General features: G+C 37.7%; 1 protein-coding gene across 4 annotated transcripts in view; it reads right to left on the bottom strand.

The window, feature by feature from the left end:
* Positions 1-27,237, bottom strand: part of NAV3 (neuron navigator 3) — an 837,665-nt gene that overhangs the window by 584,567 nt on the left and 225,861 nt on the right. For all 4 annotated transcript variants that reach the window (XM_079773450.1, XM_079773452.1, XM_079773453.1 and 1 more), the window contains exon 2: positions 11,043-11,445. In XM_079773450.1, coding sequence (XP_079629576.1) covers positions 11,043-11,114 — 72 coding nt within the window. In that variant the 5' untranslated portion in view covers positions 11,115-11,445. The remainder of the gene's footprint in view (positions 1-11,042; positions 11,446-27,237) is intronic.

Here is a 27,237-nt window from a genome sequence, read left to right as displayed (position 1 = left end):
AATGGCTAGCGATCCTACCTCTGGGACAGGCCTACTTCTCATTCGCATCCACAATGCGAGCAAATTCTGAACGTGAATGTGGTCCAACAGGACATCCTGCCTCACCACAGGAGTGCACGGAGGCTCACATACCTGCATGTACTCACATGTGTCACTGGCACGACCAGGAGACCAGGTAGCCAAGCTTTATGCCTCATCTGGTAGCTGATGAGCTGGCAAAACTGAGAAGCTGAGATGGAGTGTGGCCCTACCTGTGTGGATTGACGTTTTCCTCTGTACAGTCTACCAAACTTGCATGTGACCTGTGTTCCTTACAACATATGCCCCTACCAGTTAAATGAAGCTTCCTAATACTATTTATTGAAATCAATCATCTTTAACAAGATAAGATAGAGAACCTGGAACCTAAGTTCGCAAATGTGATACTTTAAATGTGACCAAACCAGGTTGAATGCCAACAAAAAAAACACACAGCAGTTTCCCAAATCTGCTCATTTTTCACACCTTTTCAAATTCATGTTGGGAGCAGCTCTTGAAAAAACATTTGCTTAAAGGAAGTATATCATATTCAGACTCATGTAGTATAAAGGTTTAATAGAAAAACTAGAAAAGCTGCTGTACATGCATATCCTTCAAACAGATTCTTAGCAAAGCATTAATAAATTAGAAGTTTTTAAGAGAGAAATAATGTGATATGTAATTTCCATACACAGAGAAAACATGCTAAACATAGGTAGATAAAGATGAAATATAAAACTATAGACCACTAAGAAAAATAAAAATATGCTATCTGGTGAGTTTTCTAACCTTGGGCAAGTCTGTAACTAGACTGGAATAAAGAATAATCTACAGGGTAGACAGAGATGCAAGAAAAAGTGCTTTATAAACCACAGGTTGCTATTCAAATATGAGTAGGGGCCTAACCCACTTTGTCATGCAAGGGGGAGGTGATGATATATGGATAAACTCATTAGTAATGCAGTTAATACAGTAAAATGTATTTCCGTTACCCATCAGAGAGCACTGGTAGGCTCTCCATAAATGCACAAATATACACTGAATTCAGTCAAAATATTGTATCATTTAAATCTTTGTTCCATTCTTAAATTGATCATTTCTATCTTCAAACAAAATATTATGCTACCCATAGCTGGTTTGGCTCAATGGATAGAGTGTTGGTCTGTGGACTGAAGGGCCTTGGGTTCGATTCCAGTCAAGGATACATGCTTGGGTTGTGGGCTCGATCCCCAGTGGGAGGTATTCAGGAGGCAGCCAATCAATGATTCCCTATCATCATTGATGTTTCTATCTCTCTCTCCCTTCCTTTCTGGAATCAATGAAAATATATTTAAAAATATATATTATGCTAAATACAATGTATGCTACCTTAAGATGACTATTACTAACCTGAATCTACTAACCTCCATATCTACCTCTGAAACACACATTTATGGAAACTTGATTAGCTAACTGGAAGACAGCAAGCATAGAGTCTGCAGAATATACTGTAGAACATTCCTAGCCAAGAAGTATATCCTTTGGGCAAAAACACAAAAACACTCACCAAAAATTGCTTAACAAGCAATATAATACCGTACATTTTAAATACTTTTTTAACCAGTTACACTGTCCAGAGTAATATATGCCAGGAAGTATTTATAAAGGACAGTTTATTCTATGAAATATGAAAAAATTGTTTATAAATAATTATTCAAAAACTGATAAAAGGTATTTATTTTTTATTGCATAAATACTTGCATCTGACATCTCCATATTCAAATTGGAGAACAATGATTATGCTCTTCTATAAAACATACAAATGACTGAAAATATAAAATTTATTTTTAAGTCAAGGGAAAATGAATACATATGGAATGGAGCGTTAAAATTTATTTTTAAGATAGTTATTGAAAACTGTGTGTGTACTTCCTATGTAAGAAAGGCCGCTTAGGATCCTGAGCCCATTGAAAAAACTATTTACTTTGTGAAGCTATTAGCAATCCTGAGTCAGTCTCCCTTAATTCCTCTAAAATCCTCAAAGTTGCATTGAGGAGAAGGCTCAAGCTCAGAGACGAAAGGCAGAAAACCTACAGATACACTACTAGACTGCAAATACCTTCAAAGTAAGCATCTCATCTTTTATAAAGGTATTCCCTCATGTTGTTTTATGTATATTTTCAAGCACGCAGAAATGTTAAAGTAATTTCATAGTCAACATATACCTACCACTAGACACTATAATTAACATTTCACTATGTATGATTTATGATACATCTTTACTCATAATTTTTACCTTCTCAATCTCACTGTGGAAATAATGGAGAAAAGGCATGCTTCGGTTAATGCATTTAGAATTTTCCCCATGTTCAATGTTCTTTTACTCCTCTTGAAGATGGAAACATAATTCATACTAATACTTAGGATTTAGAAAGTAAATTTTTATTTAAAATGTGCCATAAATTAAGGACAACTTTGTACTTGTTAACATGTCATGGCCAGAAAATATTTTGGGTGAGCAAATTTGTTATCCTAAGGGAAATAAGGTCTTTGAACTCACAAACTTTTCTAACTGGCTCTAAGTTTGAATTAGTGCCCTGTGGTTGACTTGATAACGATATGTTAAGATAAAATATCCTGAGCACCATCTATCCCATGACTGCAGGAAACAGGCATGCTGGGCCTTGGTCTCAGATGAACCATTAACACCAAATCCAACATAAGTCAGGAGAGAATGCTCAGACAGACAACAGGGAAATTCTGCCCTGGGGCTTGGGTGGATAATCCAGGATTGGTTGGTTGGTTCTATTTCTCTATTTTCGTGTGTGCGAGTGTGCGTGTGCGTGCGTGTGTGTGTGTGTGTGTGTGTGTGTGTGTGTGTTGGAGCTAACCTGTAAGTCATTCAGCACCAGTACTTTCGGGGCCTCACAGGAAGTCATGAGGAGAGTAACAGTAATGCTTCTGCCCCTTCAGCTCCCATCTGGGCTCTGCCCCTCCTCCCCCCACCCCCAGCAGAGAACACCCCCAATAGCTATCAGTTATTGCCTGTTTCCTAGGCACAGGCCTTATTCCAAATGCTTTATATATAACTGCTCTCAATACTCCCATTTGATGAAATAACACAAATGAGAAAAGTAGGAGAAGACAAGTTGAGTATGACACAGTGCCTGAGCCAAAAATCAAACTTAGGCAGCCTTATTCTAAATCCTTTGCTATTAGCTCTTTACTACATTACTGTTTTATTAAATCTTCCCAAAGATGTTAGTAGCCTGATTGGTCAGGCAATGAGTGAAATCATGGCCATGTTTTATTACCGGGCAGTGTTTCTTTCTGCTAACGGTGTGGGCATCACCATTCCCCCCCCACACACACACTGTATTGCTCATTTGTGATAAGCCCACCCAGCAGGGTCCTCCTCTTTGGGTAGGCTTTCTATGTCCATCTTCATCCACACAACTAATTTGATTAGTATTTTCAGGTCTGTTCAATGGAGCAGTGATTCTACTTGGAGAAACAAGAAAACCCATATTTGGCTTCTGGACCCAAAGCACCGTGCACAGCGCCTCTGAGATGATCTATTTTAGGAGAGTTTGGGAGATTTATATACACATTCCTTTTATAGGGCTAGTCCTTTGTTCCCATTTACTCATTGTTTTGTGTATATATAGCTCCTCAGCAGGAACCCTAGAGAAAAAGAGGCGTGAATAGGAGGATTTCACATAAAACCCACCTCAAATCCCAAACACCAATGATATCATCATTGCATTTTGTTCACGGTTAGTGAATGGGGTGAACACAAGAGATGGAAAGAGGTGCTGGCAGCTCCTTCAGCAACTGCTTGGGACGATTTCAGCTGCAGAGGTCACCAACAATGGGTGAAATGGGTGGTGGCAGCCGCTGTCCCACGAGTGAGTCACCTGTCCGCTGAGTGTTTATAAGGCAGGGTCAGTCACGCTGTGTAAGTGTTGATATTATCATCTGTCTCGGTATGTACTTAGGATATCCAACAATAAAATAGGAATACATGAAAAGGATAGAAGAATTCTTGAAAATTTTAATTCCAAAGAGCTGTGTTAACATAGAATCCAACACTAGCTGTTTGGAACAAATACAGTGTGTGGATTCCAGAATTATAGCTATAGAATGTCTTAGTTTAGATTTCCCCAGAGCAGACCCTGGAACAATGATTCAAGTGCAAGTAATTTGTCTGGTTGTTGATTCCTGGAAATAAGTGGAAGGGAGTCGGGAAGGGACACAGAAACCTGAAGATGGAAAGCAAAGGGCATTGTACTGCAGCAGGGGGAACTAAGTTCCCTCCCACGGCAGAGCCCCCAGACGCAGGTCTCTGGGGCAGTGCTTCTAAGGACTGCTGTGCATGGAGTCACCAGGGGATCTTGTTAAAATGCACATTCTGACTCAGTGGGTTTAGTGGGGGGCCCGAGCCCCTTCATTACTTCTATGCTCCCAGTTAAGAATGATGCTGCTGCTCCTCACAGCAAGACACTTTGAAGAGCAAAGGTATCAATGGTTTTCTGCTTATTTCTCATGCAAAATTTTTAAGTTTACAACATAAAACTGACAAAATTTCTTACATTCACTGTTTTCATAATATATCATTAAATCAGCTTTGTTTCATGTAACTCTGACCCCACGATTGCGTATTCATTGCATATCATCAGTCTTGGGGACATTTGCTCAGTCCCTATGTAAGGAAGATGCAAAACATCCTGTCCACCCTGTCCTAGTGCTATTAAACCAGGTGGCTCTGCTCACCAGCAGGTAGCCTGCTCGCCACAGAAACAAATCAGGCACGCCGGCCATGCCCAACACGTCTCTGACTCTTTCTCTGCTTACACACCTGATCCTGCTTCCCACACCAGGCCAGTGCCAACTCCTATGCTGACTTTGTGATCAGTCTCCGATGTTTGGCCCTTGGGAAAAAGAAAAAGCAGAGGCCTGTTTTCCTGGTGCTGACACTAAGCACTCTCTGGGGGTGCCTTCGCATGCGTTCCCAGGTTTACTCATGTGGCTGTCTCAGAGTAAGCATTGTGGAATCTCAGTCCAGCTGGTTATAGTCACCTGGAACCTCAAGAGAGGCATCAGGATGTGGTTGAACCATTGTTTAAAATGATGGTGCTGTGTTGAAATTATATATTTATATATAGTCAAGTGGAGAAAAGTCCCAGCCCCATTTGAAACACAATTTTAAAGAGAAATTGACAATGATATGATTGCCATTCAAAACAGGCCACAAAATAGTACAATATTTGCTTTAAAAATATATATGTATATTAGGTATAAATATATATATATATATATATATATATATATATTAGATATAAATATGTAAAAATCAAATGATATATGCATTGAGCAGACCAGTACATTAGTGTATCCCAAATTTTCTGCATTGTGTATGTACACAGTTTTCATTATAATTTTGAAGAAAAAAATTAATCTCAGTAATTCCTTTATGAAATTATAAAATCCAGAAGAACATATGTTAATACCAAGACAGAGGAAGATATTAAAGAAAAGACAGGAATTAAAACTTACTCAACCTTAATGGCAGTAATCATTATTATCACTGACACCATAATGAATGGAAAGTAATAACATTAATAACATAATAACAATTTAAATAGCCTGCCTTCAAATGTTCAAAACATATATCACATAACTGAAGTATCATGTATCTTCAGCCTATTTATCTATATGAAGATTACGAGGTCATTATATCTGTTGATATCTTAAATCCACCAATCATGAGCAAGAATATGGTCTAGTTTAGAACAAAGGAGTGGGAACATGAAGCACGGTACATGTACTCACGTATCTATTTCTAGTTCTTCTGTTCTCCCAAGCCTGTTTACATTGAAAATGATTGCGCCAGGAGCAGAAACGCAAATGGCCATACAAACGTTCAGAAGTCTGTTTGAGACCCGCCTATCCAAATTTAGATCTGAGAGAGGAGTTTCCAGAATCACTTCTGAGCAGAAAAAGAGCACACTTATTCTAATTTACCCTTAGAGAACTCCAGGTAATATGGCCCCGAGACAGCTGTTTGCAGCATCCTTTTATGAAAAACGACCAGACACAGGGAGAAATTAGGGTCAGTCTCAACTGGCATCACAGTATATCACAACTCCAGTACCAGCTTCTTTGTGAACTTGACATTCATATTTGTGTTTGAACCTGTATGCCAGATTTGTATAACAACATTGCACAATGGCTGCTCAATGTATTTCAGAAATTAAAAGTTTGGATAATCAGTACTGGATGACTAACCAATTTTGTTGAAACCCCCAGACAACTCATTCCTCTTAGCTGTCATGCTTCAGGATCGGATGATTAATAAATGATGTGGTTTTGCTTCAGAAACCTCATCTCCCCTCGTGGTCCTTTTAACATATCTCATACACACAAACAATAAAGAAGTCAGGCAGATTTATAAAAATAAAGCACCATTTAATGAGGCCATCCTTCAAGAAGATCAAAGAATGAAAGGGCTGAATCGATCCTAAGCCTTCTCCATTTTCATGATTTATCTTCATATTTTCTCTTAAGAAGACAGATCTTTAATCAGTTTCCAACATAAACAATTTCAAGTAATTCTCAACACCTGTGAGAATGATCCCACTATACTTCTTGACTCTTACATGATACTATTGTACCAGCACTGCAAGAAAATGCAACATATGTAGTTTAAATTAAAAGAACCAGCATATTAAAAAATAGTAAAATAAGAATTTTGCCACCTTTAAATTGATAAATTGCTTTTACTCAGTAAAACCAAAACAAACAAAACAATAAAAAAACAAAACTGGCCTAACACAGGTATATGTATACATGTACCTGCACCATACCACTGTTTGAGGTCAACTGAAAAAAATAAGAACAAAATTAGTCTGTGTGAATAGATACTGATGAAAAACTCACTGTTATTTACAGGTATTTTTTTATCCAACCTTCTGCTTAAACTTGATTTTAAATCTGCCATATCACAGGGCCACCCTTAAAATAATAGTCTTTCTTCATATTATCATCCTCTTTTCTATTAATACAATCATTTCTCTCATTTTTACATGACTTTCCACATTTCAAACAGTCTCCTTCACTGTACCCAGAGTGTGTCATTTCTGAAATAACTATCATCTCTTAGAAAGACAAACATGGTATATTGAAAGTCATCTTGAGCTTTTCGCTTGGTAGTGTGAAAATAATGCTGACTAACATTATAAAAGACATGATTTTAGAAAGTAAAAAACAAAAAAACAAAACAAAGATGGCATTAATTTTAGACCTTTCCATAAAAGTAAATATCTCTATGTATATGCAATAATGATGTTCACCCTTTCTGGTTAGATACCACAGAAACAAAATAATTCTAACAGATCACCAAAAATTTATTGCATGATCACTGCCATAATTTCAAAATGAGTATCCCGCTGTCCTCTTAGTAGTACTAATAAATTGTTGACTATGACAAATGCTTTGGTTTAATACACAGAATATTTGTGGAGCAATAAAGCAGTGCCCCAAGGCTGCCTGAACTGCAAACTGCCTGCAATTAGACTGACAGCAAAGTCTACTGAGTTCTGCTTTTCCGTTCAAGGTCACAATTAATTATATCATAGTGACATTTGTGCCTATTGAGCTTTCACTGTCCTGGGGGCTTTTGCAGAAATAATCCCTCAAAGCAATAAAATTAGTGGAAAATAATATACCAACCTCACTGGCATCAATGAGCAAACAAGGATCAAAAGGTCAGTTTTCAAAAAGAAAACATTATTATGAGCATACAGGAGCTCTGAGATGCTATGACAAGCCTAGAAGCTGAACGCCAAGAACAGGAATAACCCATCAGGGCTAAAAGCAACTGAGAGTCCTGGTGATAAAAATCACAGGAATCAAAAGTGAAAATGAATTCCACCTTGCCCTACGCTAACCCATGTTGATTTGAGAGTCTTAGGGATATTCTCAACTTCTAGAACACTCACACCTCTGGTTTATCCATAATGAAGAGCACTTCAGATAGGACTTGTGGATACGATACCTGTTAACTTCCAGGTAGGTTTTCCTCTGTTCCAATTTTGTAAGGTAAGGAGGCATGATTTTTAAAAAGCCCCAAAAGTCACACATACTTTTAGCAGTAAATGCTTTAATGTTGAAATATATATATTCCAACATATATATTCTTTTTTTGAGAGAGAGAGAGAGAGAGAGAGAGAGAGAGAGAGAGAGAATATATATATATATATATATATATATATATATATATATATATATATAAAATATATATATTCTTGAGCAACTTGATTATTTTTATAGGAACAACTCTCTTACAGGAGTAAAAGCAGCTTTTATTTTTGTAGGAAGATACTTTCTTGATGAATGGGAAAGGAGCAAGCATTGGCTAGTATATAGCAAACACTCCATAAATGACCTCTTCCCTGACATTCACCTACTCACTGCAGTAGAACACATACTCACAACCTCACATGCTCAGTGTCCTAACAGTTTCTACTTAGAAGCAGAGCATAAGTACAAATCCACACATTATAAATTAAGAACAAAGCTAGCAAGCTATTGTAGACTGAACAAGAAATCAGTTAGCTGTGCAGTGTTCAAAATAGGAGGGTATGTTGAAGCCAATTCAATGCATCTTTTTTTTAAATATCTGCCATATATCAAACAAACACTGTGGGGGAGAAAACACATTTTTCAGTAATACCACAATGATGCTTCACCTCTGGATTAAGTCTCGAGTTAGAATAAATGTAGTTTATTTCACTGATGTGCAACACTGTGCCTGTTACATTAATTTATCATGAAAGACTACAAGTGCTTGAAGTAATTACATGAATGATCTTATAACCTTGACTGGCAATTGTGTGGTGGTAGGGCGCTGCCCAGAGCTTAGTCTACAAAGATTTATGATGCTATATTTCATTTTCCTCCATAAGGCAAACTCACAAATCTGTCACTGAAACTAGATGTTCCTGCTGACCCTTAACAAATGTGCATCTTAAGTATTGATCAATTGATCAATTAGTATCTGGGTTTCAGGTTTATTCAGTGTGAATACTGATATCAATTGGGTGGCCAGGAATTCATTACAACCCCATTTTCCATCTTGCTACTGCTCATTGTTAATGTCCACTCCTCCCCCACTCCCTACCTACTACATGGAAGCCGCAGAGAAGTAGGATCCTCCTGTCCCATTATACCTAGCTGGCCTTTTTAATTTTCCCACAGAATCATGGCACTCCATAATTTGTCTAAAGTCTATTGCTATTCTTAGGAGCTGAACAGTCCTTTGTGAATTGGCCTGGGAAAATAAGCATCATCATAGACCATTGTTTAAAGTTCCATACAAGGAATTTTCAGAATTACTTTTACAATTCATCTCATTCTTCAGCTTGCAATCCCTCTATGTTTGCCGAAAATATCTCTTATTCAGAAAATGAAAAAATAGCACCTAAAGAGTTACTTTTCTTTCCTGTGAAAAAAGCAGAATTTCTATCAAAAATTGGAACTGGTAATATTAATTGCTTAACTATTACCAACTTCCCTCTTCTTTCACCCAATGCAGTAGGCAAATTACCATCAGAATTAAGGATATTTTAAGAATGTGGATAGAGAAAAATAATTAAGTGGCTCCTCAGTAGTTAAGAAACTACAGAGCAGGCTTTCAATGGAAATGTATCTCACCATCTCTTTTGGATTAACACCATCAGTGCCAGCAGGAAAAAAAAAATGCTGGCCACTCGAAACATGAGTATTCTTGGTAACACACTTATTTGTGTAGAAATATATATCCACATTAATGTGAAAATTGATTCCAGCCATTTGGGTTTTATAGTACTTAGTATTTTCTGAGATTTATTTATACTAATAGGTAAACCCAATGAATGAACCCAATTGGATATAAATAATCCATCCATTTCTGCCTGAATTGGTGCAAAGGGATCCCTGTGGCCCCTATTCTAGTGGCATTGGTCATAATGTCAGAACAAATTAATAAGATATTGACTCTGTATGGTCTCTTGTAAATTCACCTCCAGAACTGTGAAAGAGCTAGCTGTCTTCTGGGAGTACACTGTGACTACTAAAATATAATCTAACACAGAGACAGAAATAAACTTTAATCAGGCCACTCAGGCCCAGGTCTAACAAAAAAATCTCCTTTCTATTATCTCATTCTACCTTGCCTTTGTGCCTTAGCCACCGGGTCCCCACACACCTCTCCTGTACTAATGGAGTCAATGAAAGATAATGCATTTCATCATGAGAGGGCTTTCTCTCCTGGCACCGTCTCTGACCCTTCTGATAAGTGCTCTCTAGATGGTTCTCACAATAGTGCTGTAGTTTAGCAGGTAAGAGTTTCTAAAAAGGTAGAAACATGAGGCTTAAGTACAACCATAAGTATGCAATTCCAGCTTCTTACTCAGAAGCTCTCTAAACCCATTTTTAAAAACATATTAGCACAGTCCTTTCTTGATATTTTCCACTAATTCCTTCAACATCACACTTGAAGAGTCAGACCAAAGATCACAGCTGCCTCATGACTCTCTTCCCAGGCCAGCTGTAAAAATGAGAAGGCTTACACTGAAGTTCCCCAGGGACACGACACTGGAGAATTTCAAATGCCAGCCATGGCACCTAATGGCAGGAAAGCAGGTGTTCTCCTTTGGGAGCACTCTAACTTGCTCCATGACCCCAGAGGTGCCCCATGAAGCAACCTCTCCCTGGATCTCAGAAAACTGTTCACCTGAGGTCAGGCCAGCAGGTCACCAGAAGAAGTCAAGAGTAAGAGAGCAAAGTGGAATCCTTTGCCAACCTATTGGACAGATTCATTCGGAAGACTAGAAACAAAATCAACTGCTAATGAAATCCAGACCCTTAGTAACACTTGGCTATATGGCAGGATTTACTCCCATGAAGTGATATGTTATTTTATTTCCGGAAACACATTCATTTTTAATTAAAAAAATTCTCTTCAAACATAAACAAGAAGGAGCAAGTGAAAGGAAATGTATTACCTTCTTCTGATCTTCTAGCTTGTGGCTCACTGGATTCTTCCCATGTCTGTTCATCTCTGAAGATAAATCCATCACATTAGGTTCTCGCCCTTCAAAATGGAATCTCTTCAAAACAGCAGCAAACTAATCCAAGATGCAATCGCTAGGAAAACACCGGCATGCCACATTTCCCATCACACACCATTGCTGAACTTCACCAACTCCAAGGAATGATGAAAAAATCCATTGAGTGAATGGAAAAAATGAATTTTGCAATTTACTCCCAGGACTTTCCAAATCAACATATCGTTTCTAAATGCTGACGTCTCAAAAGCACAATGTTCCTCCTGGAATTTTAACTCCAACTGCTATCTTTTTCTTTCTTCACAGTTTTCCATTTTGAAAATACACAGTTCCTATAAACCTGTGATAAAATAAAATAAGCACACAGTTAATTCTCCCCCATCACTTATAGTACAATTAATACAAAATCTTATCTCAAAAGTCCAATTTAGAAAAAAAAAATTAGACATTGGTTATAGCTCACACAAAAGCAATAGCAAATGAAAGGCATTATTTTCACCCCTACTGCCTTTAAAATACCAATTATAATTCCTGAACCAAAACAGAATATTAAAACCAGGGATTCAAAGCACATTGAAGCTAAAAATCGACAGGGAATACACATACACTAATCCAGCATGTGTATACGCTCCCTAGTTCCACTCACTAATTACAGCACTCATAGAACCACAGAATTTAGAAAACAGCCCAATAAAACTAGACATGGTGCTACAGTGACTCTTTTCATAAATAATTTCATTTAAACTTCAAAATCAATCTATAAAATGGTTATTATTACTCTATTTTAAGATGCTACTGAGAAGTGAATTTTTGCAAATCAAATAAGTAGTAAATAACAGAGTTAGAGAATTCAGATACCTTTGAATCTAAAGCCCTTATTTGTTCCAGACATACCTGTCTCAATTCATAGTACATATTTTATCTGCAGGATACCATAAATGACTTGTCAAGAACCTTGCTGAATTAAAAATGCACAAGGCTGCCCAGCCAGCATTGCTCAGTAGTTGAGCGTCGACCTATGAACCAGGAGGTCATGGTTCGATTCCTGGTCATGGCACATGCCCAAGTTGTGGGCTTGATCCCCAGTAGGAAACTTGTAGGAGGCAGCTGATCAATGATTCTCTCTCATCATTGATGTTTCTTTCTCTCTCTCTCTCTCTCTCTCTCTCTCCATTCCTCTCTGAAATCAATAAAAATATATTTAAAAAAAGAAAGCATGCACAAGGCATTTTCCTTAAAGGGGTCATATAATCCAGTAATTTCCAAACCCAGATAGAAAACTGAATCACCTGAAAATAATCTTAATCATATAGATTCCTGGGGTCCACCAAACTGGTAATTCAGAAGCTACAGGGTAGTGCTTGGAAATCAGTACTTTTCTTCCATCTCTTCTAGACACTCTGATGCAGGAAAACCACTGAGGGGTTGAAACCTCCCTCTGATGCAGGGCTTCCCAAACTTGTCTGCATTTTGGAATCACCTAGGAAGCTTCAAACACTACTGATTCTTGTGTCCAATCCCCAGACATAGTACTTCATTAGTCTGTGACATAGCCTGAGATTAGAACCACTGCCCTCATACTGCATAAGTGCCCTTTGTATAAGTGACTAATCCCAGCTTGAATACCTGGAACAAGAGGAAACATAGTGCCTCAGGCAGCAGCTCTTTCCACACTGAGGCAGCTCTGGTCTGTAGATAGTTCATTCTAACTTGGAGATGAAGTCTGCATTCCTGAATATTTCTACGCATGTGTAATTACTTATGTTCTTGTAGCCATCAGTGTACACAAAACATTTTTTTTGCCTTTTTAAAAAAATATATTTTATTGATTTTTCACAGAGAGGAAGGGAGAAGGTAGAGAGTTAGAAACATTGATGAGAGAGAAACATCGACCAGCTGCCTCCTGCACACCCCCTACCGGGGATATGCCCACAACCAAAGTACATGCCCTTGACCTTAATCGAACCGGGGACCTTTCAGTCTGCAGGCCGACGCTCTATCCTCTGAGCCAAACCGGTTTCAGCTTTTTTTTTTTTTTTTTTTTTGCCTTTTTATCTGCGAGTTCTTCAAGTATCACTTTAGCCAGGTTAACTATCCTTAGCCCCTTCCATACGTCCTCACCACCCTGTCACTTTCCTCACAAGAAGTTTCCTTTGCACATAACTGTGCTGCCCAGAAGTGAGCACAAGGGTCGGGCACGACGTGCTCCCTCCACGCAGACAGATCGTGTTTAAGAAGTAGCTCCCGAACTGCCTTTGTCCCTCTCCATGCACTGCTTCTTGAACAGCCATCCTTCTGCCACCACTAGCTCCTTCTTTAACTCCTCAGCTCTGCTGCGTAGGTTTTTGTTGTTGTTTTTTAATTCACACAAAGATCTATATTTGGCAAAACATCTTGGCAGCATTTTGTTAGCCTAGCATATTCACTGTGCCCACTTGAAAGTAATAAAAGTGGCATTTCTGGAAAAGTAGCCCATAATTCACATTATTCGCTGCCCCCTCTATGAGTGCAAACCAAGGAGAATTCATTGTAAATCTTGAAAAAATTCTCTGCCGTATAAAGGCTCCTGACTATTGCTTTAAGTAGTATAAGAACAGGAGTTGGAAAGTGTTTACTAGCCCCAGATTTTTAGGTTATTAGGAATAGATAAGCAAAATCTGGTCACTCACTCTCTATGCCCTCTTCCACCTCCACCCACCTCCTGCAATCACTACAATGTTGCAATGTTGTCCATGTCCATGAGTTCTATCTCCTTTTTTTTTTCTTTTCTGCTCAATCCATCCACCCTCCCCTAAGCCCACTTCCTCCGCCAGAAATGCAGTTTGTGTGCTAATGTGAATGTCACTGTCAAAGCAAATAGCATGGGCAAAGCTTGGATCTGAGAGAAAATATGGCCAATTTGAGGAACTCAAAGGAGTGGATGAAAAATGTTAAGAAGGAATGTAGCATAAGAATCTGTCATTTTAAAAGTTCATTGCACTGCAAATTGGAAAATAGATGGAAAAGAGCAAAACTGTGATAGGGATATCTTAAAATGGACCACCAGAACAATAAAAGAAAGAGCATCCTGAACTGGCAAAGGAGCTGATGGGATGAAAGAGTAAGGAAACTGAGTGATAGGGTATTTAAAACGTGCAAGTTGGCAGAATTGGTATTTGATTGGAGTGTGGGTGTGGGGTTTAAGAGTGCACGAGCATATGGATGATGATACCATTATCTAAGGCAGCAAATCTCACAGAAGTACTCTGGACAGGAGAAGATAAAGAAGTTTGTGAAGAAAACGAAAGAGGCTTTCTAAAACCTAGAAAATTACACGCCAATGTTACTGATGGACATAGAAGCAAAAATCCTAAAGTAACATTAAGAAACTGAAACCAGCCCTGGCTGGTTTGGCTCAGTGGATAGAGTGTCAGCCTGCAGACTGAAGGGTCCCAGGTTCAAGTCCGGTGAAGGGCACATGCCCGGTTGCAGGCCTGATCCCCAGTGGAGGGTGTGCGGGGCAGCTGATCAATGATTCTCTCTCATCATTGATGTTTCTCTCTCTCTCTCTCTCTCTCTCTCCCTTCCTCTCTGAAATCAATAAAAATATATTTTTTAAAAAAAGAAACTGAAACCAGTAATATATAAAATAAATTCCCATCAATTCCAGCTAGTATTACGCCAGAAATAAGTAATTGGTTCAAGATTTGAAAGTCAATCAGTGTAATCCACCATATTAGCAAAATAAGGAAGAAAAATAATATTCACCTCTCTATTGATGCATAAATATAATTTGGCAAATTAAGCATTGATTCATGACAAAAAAAAAACTCTTGGAAAATCAGGTTTATCTGATAAAGCTTACACTTTAACTGATAAAGTATATTCCTAAAATATCTACAGCAAACATCATACTTATTAATTAAAAGACAGACTTTCCGTTTGCTCAAGAATAGTACATGAACACCTGCTAAAACAACTTCTCTTCAGTATTCTATTGGCCTAGTCATACAGTAAGACAAAAACAATATGAGCGAGAAGGAGAAGAAGGGAGGGAGGATGCAAGCTAGCAGTATAAACATGGGGGGAAAAACTGTTGTTATTTGTAAATGTTATGATAATTTATATAATATAATAAAGAATTAATAGGTAAATTACTAGCATTAATGAGTTAGCAAGTGTCTTAGATACAAATTCAAGTGTCTTAGATATAACATTTCCTTATATTTCCTTGTTATAGAAATATTCAAAAATTGAAACTTCGTAAAGATAATATTTACAGTGCCACTAAAAACATCAAATATCTTGGAATAAATCTTATAGAAGATAATAAAACTTTATGAGAAAGCAATAAAAGACAATAAAATAAACATATAATAGAGGGCTATGCCATATTCATGGAATATAAGATTCGATACTATAGAAATGCCAATTCATGCCTAAAAGATTTACAGATTCAATGCATTAGTAATCAAAATTCCCAGTTCTCTTTATATAACTTTAGAAGATGCTTCCAAAATATATGTGAAAATGCAAAATACCGAGAAAGCCCAAGACAGTCATGAAGAACAAGTTGCAACTCTTTGCTCTACCAGATGTTAGGACATGTCATAAACCAACAGTAAGGAAAATGGCATATAACTAGTGCAAAGATAGACAAGTTAACCAATTAAACACAGAAAGCCCAGAGAGACTCTTAATACAAATAGTCACTTGATTTATTACAAAGGCAGATTCACAAACCTGTGGGGGAAATGTTTTTGTTTTTTTAAGTGTTGTTGTTGTTGTGTTTTTTTTAGTAAAGAGGTCTGGGACAATTGGACATCCATGTGGAAAAAAAAATGAAACTTGACCTCTACTTCACACCAATAATCAATTCCAGGTAGATTTTAGATTTACATGCAACAAAACAATAAAGTTTCTAGGAGAATGTGTTTGCGTTCTGGGGGGATAGAAATATATCTTAAACAGGAGCCTAAAAGCACTGAACATAAAGAAAAATAACTATGATTGTATTAAAATCAAAACTTTTTATTCAATAAGAAAATATAAATGTAACCCATAGAGTAGAAGAAGGTACTTGCTATATATATTTACTACATAGAAAAACATCCAAAAGTCAAGAAAAGTCAGGCAGCAGACAAAAATATTTGAATAGGCACTCCAAATAATAATAATAGTAATAATATCAGTAATGATAGCAATATATATAGAGAACAGATTAGTAGTTGCTGTGGGTTAGGCATGGGGAGAGAGGGTAAGTATGTCTAAAAGGAAGAGTACAAGGAAGGCTTGTAGTAACAGAACCATGTTGTATCTCGATTGTGGACGTGGTTATATGAATCTATACATGTGGTAAAACTACATATAACAAGACACACACAAAAATGAGTGTACATAAAATTGGTGAAATATGAATACCCTCTGTGGGTTGTACCAATGTCAATTTCCTGTTTTTGATATTTTACTACAGTTATGCAAGATATTTCCACTGGGGGAAACCAAGTGAAGGGCATAAAAAAAAAACCCTATGCTTTTTTTATTTCTGCCACTTCCTATGAATCTGCAATTATTTAAAAATTAAAGGTGAGGGGGGAAAAAGTATGTACACATGGCAAATAAACACATTAAAGCAAAAGTGAACGCCCTCATTAGTAATCAGAACACTAATGTAAACCATGATGAGATGCAGCTTATCTACCTAAATGAATTTTAAAGAAAGAATACCAAATGTTGTCAAGGACATGAAACAATAAGAACACTGCTGATCAATGTGTAAACAGGTACAAATATTTTGCCAAAAAATATAGTTTTACCTACTAAATTTTAAGATGCACATACTATTGTATGACCCAGCAGTAATATTCCTATGAATGTACTCTTCAAAAATATATTCATATGGGCATCAAGAGGAATGTACAAGAAAATCCCTTCAGAATGACAAGAGCAACAAAAAACAGAAGCACAAAACTCCATCAATATTAGAATGGATGAATAACTTGTGACATATTTATATAAGAGATAACTGTACATTAAATAAATTAATAAACTATAGACATGCATATCAATATGGATGAATCTAAAAATATTAAGAATTTAAAGAAGTCCAAACCAAAATAATATATACTATATTATTCCATTTATATAAAGTTAAAACTCAACTATGATATTAGAAGTCAGGATAGGGGTTACTTTTGGTGGGTGGAGGGAAGGGAGTTCGGAGTTTGTTAGGAATTTGCCTGAAGTGCTATCAACATTCCCTTTTTATTATTTTGGTGGGCATTAAATGGATGTTAGCTTGGTTACAATTCACTGAGCTATAAATTCCCATTATGTGCAGTTTTTTATGCTTTGGGATAAAAGTATTAGCTAAGAAAAATTTCAGATACATCTGTCTTTAGTATTTCCATATTGCTCTAATAAGAAGCAAATAAGTAAGTTAGACTGATGTCACACTGTAATTAGTGGGTATTAATGTACTCTTTTTTTTCCTAAGGTTATGGACCCAGAGGTTTGATTATTGCCCTGACTTTTGCCTAAGAACAATGTTAAGTTTACCAATACAGGGTCTACCAAATGTCAGAAAATGTATTCGTCTCCTGATTTCCAATATATCTTTCACCTTCTTTAGAGTAATGAGTTTTATAGTCTATCAACTATACATTTTATATACATTTTTATATTAGTATGAAATAATATTTCCAAAAGCATCATGAATGCTCTAAGTTATTAAAATGTATTCATCTTACCTAGAGCCTCTCTTACAGTGAAAAAAGTCACACAGCAATGAGAGACCAATATGCACTTGACAGAGTGCAGGCCCCAAATAGCAAATTTTCAATATAGCCCTTGTATTTATAGAGCTTACAGTCCAGTGAGGAGTCAGATGTAAATTAAACTAAGGAGCATCAACATACTCTTCTCAACGCTGTCCAACAACAAAACAATTCAAAGACTGATGAGTTTACATCCATGATAAAAGACAATTTTATGGCCAGCCAGGGTGGCTCCATGAAATGAGTGGTGACAGGTTGGATTCCAGATCAGGCACAAGCCCAGGCTTAGGGCTTGATCCCCAGTAGGAGAGAGAAACATTGTTTCTCTCTCATCAATGTTTCTATTTCTCTATGCCTCTCCTGTCCTCTCTCTCTAAAATCAATAAAAACCTGTTTTTTAAAAAAGGCAATGTCATGTATGCAGCATTAATAGAATACCATGCAGATAATTTTTACTTTAATTTGAATATAATTTGAGTTCATTTTAAATGCATAAAGGATGTAATATGATTTATGCTTACTCTTGTAGAATGAAAACCATTTATAAGAAAACTCTAAGTTGCTGGCAGAAAGGAACGGATTTATATATATTAAAGTGATTCTGAAAGGTTATGATGATAATTGTCAACATGTCAGTATTAATTCTCTGCCACTCTTAATATAAGTCAGTTGTTGGGTTTGGTAGTGAAATCTAATCATATTATGCATAACCATAAGTAGTTTCATTTTTTAAGCAAAGATTTCCATATTGTTCAGGCTTACCTAGATGTCCTTTAATCATATTAAGGATAAAAAAATTAAGAAGGTAAGATTTGGAAAGGATTTTTTAGTGGTTGGGGTGTGTGCTACCTCCAAACCCAGACTTCTGATAGGAATTTTAAGGGGACCATTCAGGAAGCTTGATACTCCTTCCCTGCAGTGGAGGAAAAATAGAAGCCCAGTTCCTGAGCCAGGTAAAGTGGCCTGTAGCACTGGGTAGAATGATCATCTGAAAAGTAAACTGTAGTGTTCTCTGATTGTAGACAAAATGTGTAATTCTTAGGGACAAGATATGGAATGTGTTGTAGGAATGTTTGCTTCAATTCATTTAAAAAAGGGACTCAGCTCAAAAGAGCAATTTGCCAGGTAAAGGTACCCCCACAGGAGGAAGCTATAGGTACCGCAGGGCAGAGAGCTGAGGAGAGATCTGCAATGTCCAGTTCAAGGAGAAGTCATTACCCAGGTCAAGGAAGGCAAGATCAGAGGGACCCAACAATGAAATGTTCAAACATCTCAGAAAAATAACCATAAAAAGTCAGTTTTAAATATCATGCAGGCCTAGAGAATGAAGCCATCTTACAACAGCATCAGCCAACAAAAGGTTTTCTACCCCCCATGCCTCTCCTCTCCTCTTCATCTTCCCTATAAGACCCTACTGAGTGGGGGGAGGAGGTGAAAAGAAAGGTCTTTTTCGAGTGGCACAAGAGTGGTACGGAGGGGCACTGGTACCCTGTCTTGATTTGGGTGAAAAGGAAGAAGATTTTGAATAAAGACGTGTTAATAAATATATTGGACTCAATATTCTAAATTGTGAATTGATATTTTGTGTGATCTAAAGTGATCATAAAGCTGAGCAAATACATGAAATACCTGAAATTCATATCCAGGGACTGAAAAAATTAATTCTACTAAGAAGTTTGAAGAAACAGGAGAAAAGTTTGGAATAGAGATTTAGATTTAGGGGTCATGAGACTAAACAGATCCCTTATAGAAGGTCCATAGGCTGAGAAAAGCACCAAGGGCAGAACTCCAGGGGAAAGGTCCACCTTGTCTTAGGTAGTATTGCTAAATTCAACCCTAAAAATGCAAATGTGATCATACCACTTAATTAAAATTCTTCAGTGGTTCCCTAATATCTAAAGCCCCAAAAAATAATAAAAATAAATAATTCCTTAGACAGTCCTTCAACACTCTACCCATCATGATCCTGTTTTAACTTTCCAGCTTCATATAACTACTTTCTATATTTTGTTGTAATTATACCAAGAAAACTTAAAGAGTTTCTGAGGACAATATGTCACTTCATAACTCGAGCACGAACATATCCCTAAGTGCCATACAAGCCAATTGGCAAACTCCTGCGTATTCTTTAAAAGTCTCTTTAAATCCATTTTCTTCCTGAAGGCTTAACTTTTTTTATGCCTCCAACCCCACTCCAGACAAGTCAGGTCTTTCTTCCTCAATGTTCTATGAGCATCTATATACTTCCCTGATAGTATCACACTTACCTCGTTACTTGTCCCCCACTGCATTGTCAGCCCTTCTTTACGTTCTTAGAACCCCCAAGGTATGGCACAGGGCATAAAGTGATTATTATGATTCTAAAGAAAACATGAGGTGTGTGTGTGTGTGCACGCGCATGCACACACACACACACACACACACACACACACACACCCCAATCCCTATATATCTAAAATAGTTGTACCAAAATTGTCTCATTCTACCAAAACATGTGCAGTTCAGAAAAGGCTCTTTCTGAACTTGCTATTTTAGCTATACGCTTTCTAACGGAGGAACCACATGCATGGATAAAGCACAAAAATCTTAAGTGTACAGTCTATGACATGCTCAGTTAACCAACACTCATTATGATACAGAATATTCCCCCTCTCCCTTAATAGTCATAAAGGTAACCACTACTCTCTTTTATCACCCTAGATTTGTTTTCTTTGTCCTTGAAACTTCATATTAAGTGGAATCATACAGCGTATACTCATTTGTTTCTCCTTTTTTCCAATATTAAATCAGGAGGGTCCATCTGTGTAGTTGTAAGTAGCAGTCATTCATTCCTTTCTTTGCTCTATGGTGGGAATGGCTGTGTTTCTATGTAACAATTCATATAATTGACCAAAAATAATGCCCTATTCAACACTGAGATTTTCTGTCATCCTGAACTCCGTGTTCTAGTTCAGGCTTTTTGGACTCTATGCTTACAAAGCAAGAGAATAAAAGTTTGCTTTACTTCACATATTTCTCCCAGGCTCTGTGACCTCTATTCAAGTCAAAGGGAATCAACAGTTCCTGTGCCCAGACTGTTGGCAGCTTAACAAATCACAGATCCGGAAACCATTAAGAAAATGACTGAAATTTTATTTTGGATTTTTAAGTCAAAGGTGAAATGGTCTTGCATACCCTTTGAATTATAATACTGAATAATCTCTATGTGGCTCAATCAGTATTTCTGAAGTGCTAATAAAGGATCCAGACCCAAAGGAAAAAGGTTAAGAAGTTTTTCCAACAGAAGAGGGTATCGGGGCCAGATGTTTCACCTGCCCTCCCACCAATGTGTCCCAGACCCAACACTCCACTGTTACATATGATAAATGACTCTACCATGTAAAAATATTAGAAAACTATTGGAATAATATGACTGTCATAAAAATGTTACAAATGTTTTGCAAACATCAATACCCACACATCATTAAAATATAAAAAGAAAACTAGAAAATAGAAATAGAAGGAAGTCAAGTAGCTACAGCAGACAGTATCATACTTAATGGTAAACTATCAGAATAATACATGGAATATGAGACTATTTGTATGAGGTTTAAAAACATTTACATCATTACTAAGTATTACTTATTAATGCAGACAAATGTAGTAAAAGTATAATTTCATGTATGAAGTCATATATCACTTAAAAGTCAGGAAGGACATAAAGATGCCTGCTACCATCATTTCAACAAAACATTATATTATAGAAACTTATCACCATGGTAGGACAAAAAACAGTAATAAATACAAGGACAGAAAAGGTTAAAAAAGTATTTGTATATAGTATTATTGACTATAGAGAGAGTTTGAGAAAATTTGTAAACAAATTATTTAGAAGTAATAAGTCTATCATATACAGTACACTGGCAAAATGTATACCTTTACATCAGCCTCAGCAATAAAAACAATGAAAGAAAACATAATTTTAAGACAGATTCCATTAGTAAGAGACAGACTGAATATAATGCTCCTTAGAGAAAACTAAAAAAATATATTAAGATTTTTATGTAGAAAGTTTTTTAATTGAAAGATATGAAAAGTATCTACATAAATGGAGAGATACAACATGTTCATGGATAGAATTCAATATCATGAAGATGTCAGATGTCTTCTTCCCATTATTCCATAATTTCAATTCAGTTCCACTCAAAATTTCAATATATAACTTATTATGTAACTTAAAAAGCTGATTATTAAATTCATGTGTAGAAATAAAGGGACAAGACTAGCCAAAACAATTTTTAAAATGCATGCTTTCAAAGATATCAAGATTCATATAAAACAATTATATTTAAGACAGAGGGGTCATGGACAAAGGGAAGGACAGACAGATAACTGGGATATAATCTACATCTCAGAAACAGAAGCAGGCACAGCCATATAGTGTATTAATATGCAATCCAATGAGAAAACAATTGATTTAGAAAAACTATTTTGAAACAATAGCTTATCTGCATGGGAAAAATATGGCTAATAGAAAAAGATTTCTTACACAATACTTAAAAAATACAAGCTCTAATAAAAAAATTGATAGAGGACTGGGGAAATATATTTACAGCTTACTTATATGTATACGTGCACATCCTAAAAACAGAATTATTACAAAAAAAAAAAAAACTACAATGAAGACAAACAACCCAGTAGAAAAAGGAGCAAAGCAGATGAATAGGCAATTCCCAAGAGAGGAACACGAATGGCCAATAAGCATATGAAAAGTAGTAACTGGAAAAATAGAAAATTTTAAAATGACACTACTCCCACCTAACAGATGGTTAAATTTTTAACTGTTACCAATAGCAACTGTTGGAAAAGATGTGACAATGCTAAAACTTTCATGAAGTGCTCAGTGGGTATGTCGCTGCTGGGCTGGTGTAGTGCAAGCACTGTAATGAGGACTTTGGCGGCAAACCTCAGACACATCCATCGAATTGCCAGGAAGAAATCCACCCACTAAAAGACATGCATGTGAATATTCATCCTTGGCATTGGTACAAAAAAATTAGAAAGATTCTAAATAGCCGGTATCAGAAATTTAAATAAGTAAATTGTGGCATGTAATATGACATTGTTTACAGCATTTAAATGAATGATCTAAAGCTCCACATATCCACATAGACAAATCTTAATAACGTAATTATACATCAAATAAGGGAGTTAGAAAAGAATAGAGTATGATATCATTTATAAGAAGTTTAAAGCATATTAAGAAATACTAAATACCATTCAGAAAAACATACAAGTACGGTAACAGCATAAAAACATGTAAGAAACCATGGATCCGAAACCAAGATAGCAGGGCTTTTTTTCCTGGGGGAAGGACATGGGAGTGAGTTTGGGAGGATTATAAAGGGAGTTTTCATGGTGATGCAGTCAGTATTCCATGTCTTTAAAATATTTTTAAAGTAAAGGTTAAAATGTGGCAAAGTTAGGTGTTAAGTACACAGAAGTTAATTTTGTGTATGCTTTCTGCTTATTCACTCTGCTCTTCTTAACCATTAAAATAGTCTACAGTAAAAATTAAGACGTTAAACAAAAAACAATAGTGAGACTTCATAAAATGTAAAAGCATTTATAATACATAAATCAATCAACCAGCATCCAACTATGGGACAATAGCAAATGTTTTTCTGCAGAGCTGGGACCTCCCCATAGGTGGCATTTGACAAAGTTCCAGGATGAGGTCTCTTTTTCGGTTGTCTCGTTAACTGGAGAGCATGCTGGCACTTACTGGCGGGGCGGGGAGAGGGGAGCGATAAACGTCTTGTGATGTATTGGTACAATCCAGCACAAGGAAGGATTGTCCCTATATCCCCCATTGAGAGAAACGGTCACTATATCAGGTAGCCTTGGGACATGCCTGACTTGACCACAGTGTGAGCTCAGGGCTCTCACCATGATAAGATGGCCTCTTCCTTAGGATCTTTCCTTTAATAATACTGTGTGTTTTTTCTAGAGCATCCTGTCTCAGAGATTGTTCTAGGACCCGGGAAGAGAAAAGATGCATAATACTCTGCCCTAACCCCCTATGCTGAGTTCCCAGCTCAACCCTCAGCCAAGGAGTTGGGATCCATCAAGTAAACCTCAAGAAATCATGATGCCCCACCTGATTCGGCCACATATAACTAAACGGAGCCTCAGTGCTCCTGGCTGCTCCATAAATGCCCCCACACATAAATGCATCCCTTTCTGTGGTGTCGCAGAGAACCAGAAAATCAATAATCATGTAACGCGACTTTTGTGAGTTACTCTTTAGAAAACTGCAACCTAATTTTGTGAGACAAAAAAAAAGTTTTTCTCTTGTATACCAAGTATCCAGGAAAAGGTATTTTGTTTTGTTTTAATTGCACTATGATTCACAAACTAAGTTATTGTAAATCTGGGTCGTTCCCACCTGTGACATGCAGGAGACATAAAAACAGCAGGGAAAACAGTATGTGCCCCGCAACATGGCTGTTCGCTTCATTTCTGTAGACTGGAAATGCTATGTTATTTGCCTCTCTCAGATAAATTGGCTCTGCAGCCCACAATTATAAGATCATACATGGGTTTTCAGCAGGAAGTTTGGACTTGATTCGTTCAAGATTAAAGGACACAAGGAAGGTTATATCATTCTGAGCCAATAACTGTACATGTAATGGAGATGGAACAGTATAAAATGTACACAGTCTTAGGTACTAATGATCAGTAGGAAAAAAGCTTGCATCTTTTAGCTAAATTTGTTTATTGCCTGGAAACTCAATGTAGTAATTCAAAGCCAAGTGACAGGAAATTGCAGTTTCCTGGCTGACAGCAATTCGATCTGCAGTAATAGCTTTGAAATGGAATTTCTAAGCTCTGAAGAGGGGAAAAACACAGGATTTCCAATAACTTGGGGCACAACCCAGATAATATGGCACACATTATGTAGATTAAATTATGGTGTATGCTTACAAACATGCAGCACCTTGTTATGAAATTTCAATCAAACTTTTGATTTGGTCAGATGCTAAAATTTGGTCCATACATGGTCTCCCATAAGGGAGATTGGAAACACATAGCTGTTTCTTGCTGCAACAGCAAATGGACAATCATTTTATCAAGGTAATCATGAAGTAAAAACACTGAAAATTGGTAAGCTAAGACAAGTTTTTAAAGTTTTTCTGGTTTTCTTCTTGTGGAAGGATTGTTTTCTACATAATTCCTCCTCTCAGAAGGGACTTCTCTCCATGTTCATTCCCCACAAATATGTAAATTGTTATGAGAGAAAATAATTGTCAATCTTGTTTGAACCACAGTACTGTTTTTGTTACAATAAATTAGCCTTTACTCTAAACCAGTGGTCGGCAAACTCTTTAGTCAACAGAGCCAAATATCAACAGTACAATGATTGAAATTTCTTTTGAGAGCCAAAAACCGACTTCTGCGCATGGGCCACAAAGTTTCAATCGCACTGTACGTGCGCGCCCACACGTGGTGTTTTGTGGAAGAGCCACACTCAAGGGGCCAAAGAGCCGCATGTGGCTCGCGAGCTGCAGTTTGCCGACCACTGCCCTAAACAATACAGAAATCCTGGCCTGACAGAGAACATGATAGACTGGATTGTTCTGAGTAAATATTTTCTCACCTCTCCAGCCCCAGTGAATTGGAACTTGATCATGTGACTTGCTTTGCCCAATGAAAAGAAAGTGGACTAATGCAAGCAGGGGTTTTTAATTGGTTTGCCCTCTTGTGTCTGATGGTCCTCCTGGCGAAGAGCACACCTTAGGTAGCCATCGAGAAGACCTAATTCTAACCCACAGCAGGAGGCCAAGCCCAGCTGAAGTATAGCTGACCTATTAACCAGGAAATCAATGCTTCTTGTTCTAAGCTATTGAAGTTGGGGGAAGGCAATAGGGGGAAGTTAGGTCACATTACTGAAGCAATATATAATACAGTAAAGAAAGAATATCTGATGACATATTTAAGGAAACAATTTGAAATTAGAAGTTCTAAAAACATGTATGTGTAGCTCATCATGGTTTTGAGGCAGGAAAGTTAGAAATGGAACAAAAGCCTCAAGCTCTACCCCTTCCCCCTTTCCACTTTGGCTGGAACACAGAAGACCTGACCTTAACTGACTACCTGCTCCCCGTTCCTCCTCCCAATTTCCTATAACTGAGACAAACAAAACTGTTCTCAACCAGATTCAACGGCCATACAGACCTAAAAGTGACCAAAAGCGCCATAATATCTTTATAATGAGTTTGCAACGCCCCCCAATTGCCATGACAGTTCTGGGACACATGAAAAAGAAATTGCCATCTGAAGAGGAGGGGCCAAGACTAGCCAGTCCAGCAGTCACCCACCATGTCAGAAGCCCAGGTCCACCCTACCCCTGCACCTTGCCAACGTTTAATAAAAACCACCCACCTAGATCCCATCAGCGCTTCTTGTTCTCCGAGGTCACCTGCTCTTACTTTTTAAGTACAACCTATCACTTAATAAATTTATTGCACTTTGATAAATCTTTCTGTCACACTCGAATTCTTTCTTGTTCCATGATAAGAACCTGGTCCCTAGTATCAGGTTGAGGCCTCCCTTGGCCTCCCGGTGACATCCCCACCCCCACATCAGCTTGAGTTAAATTTCCTGATCTTCAACATAAAAGTGTGAAGTACACAATCTCTAAACATCCCTACAACCTTAAGATTTTATACATTGCCTCCTCATGTCTGCCACTTTCTTAGCCAAGGCCCTGCACTACAGACACTCTGAGTAGAAGTACATTCTCCTTGAGAGATTTCTCAGCTCTGCTTGGTTTCAGATCATCATGAGTCAAGATTTGTTGTCATTTTATAGCCCAACTAGTGGCCCGGTGCATGAAATGTGTGCACATTAAAAGGGGATTAATTAGAGGAAATAATTTAATATTGCTATTTGCCCTTTATAATAGAAGTATCAGAGATGAAAGAAAATTAGTAAAATGTATATGAAAACCTTCCTCCTGTCCGAATCTGGGGCGCACCAAGGGACCTAGTCAAGTCCCCACCCACCCACATGCGCCTCAAAATTGCGTGAGACCCAGACCCGGCTGGGGCCCCCACATTGGGCAAGATCCAGACCTGGCCAGTCCCACTTTTGTCAAGCCCTGCTGGGCAAGGGACATAGCCTCAGGACCCCTGGCCCGGTGCTAAGACGGGGAGTGTGGCCTGAGGTCCCCCAGCCCAGACCGGGGTGGGGGGCGTGCTTTGAGGTCCCCCGTCAAGCCCCGCCAGGTGGGGACATAGCCTGAGGTCCCCCATCAAGCCCCGCCATGCGGGGGGGGGGGGGGTACAGCCTCAGGTCCCCAAGCCTGGCACTGGGAGGGGGGCACAGCCTCAGGT

This window comes from Cnephaeus nilssonii (genome assembly GCF_951640355.1).
Source record: "Cnephaeus nilssonii genome assembly, chromosome: 6".
In the NCBI taxonomy this organism is placed as follows: domain Eukaryota; kingdom Metazoa; phylum Chordata; class Mammalia; order Chiroptera; family Vespertilionidae; genus Cnephaeus; species Cnephaeus nilssonii.
This window is presented reverse-complemented; position numbering and strand designations above follow the sequence as displayed.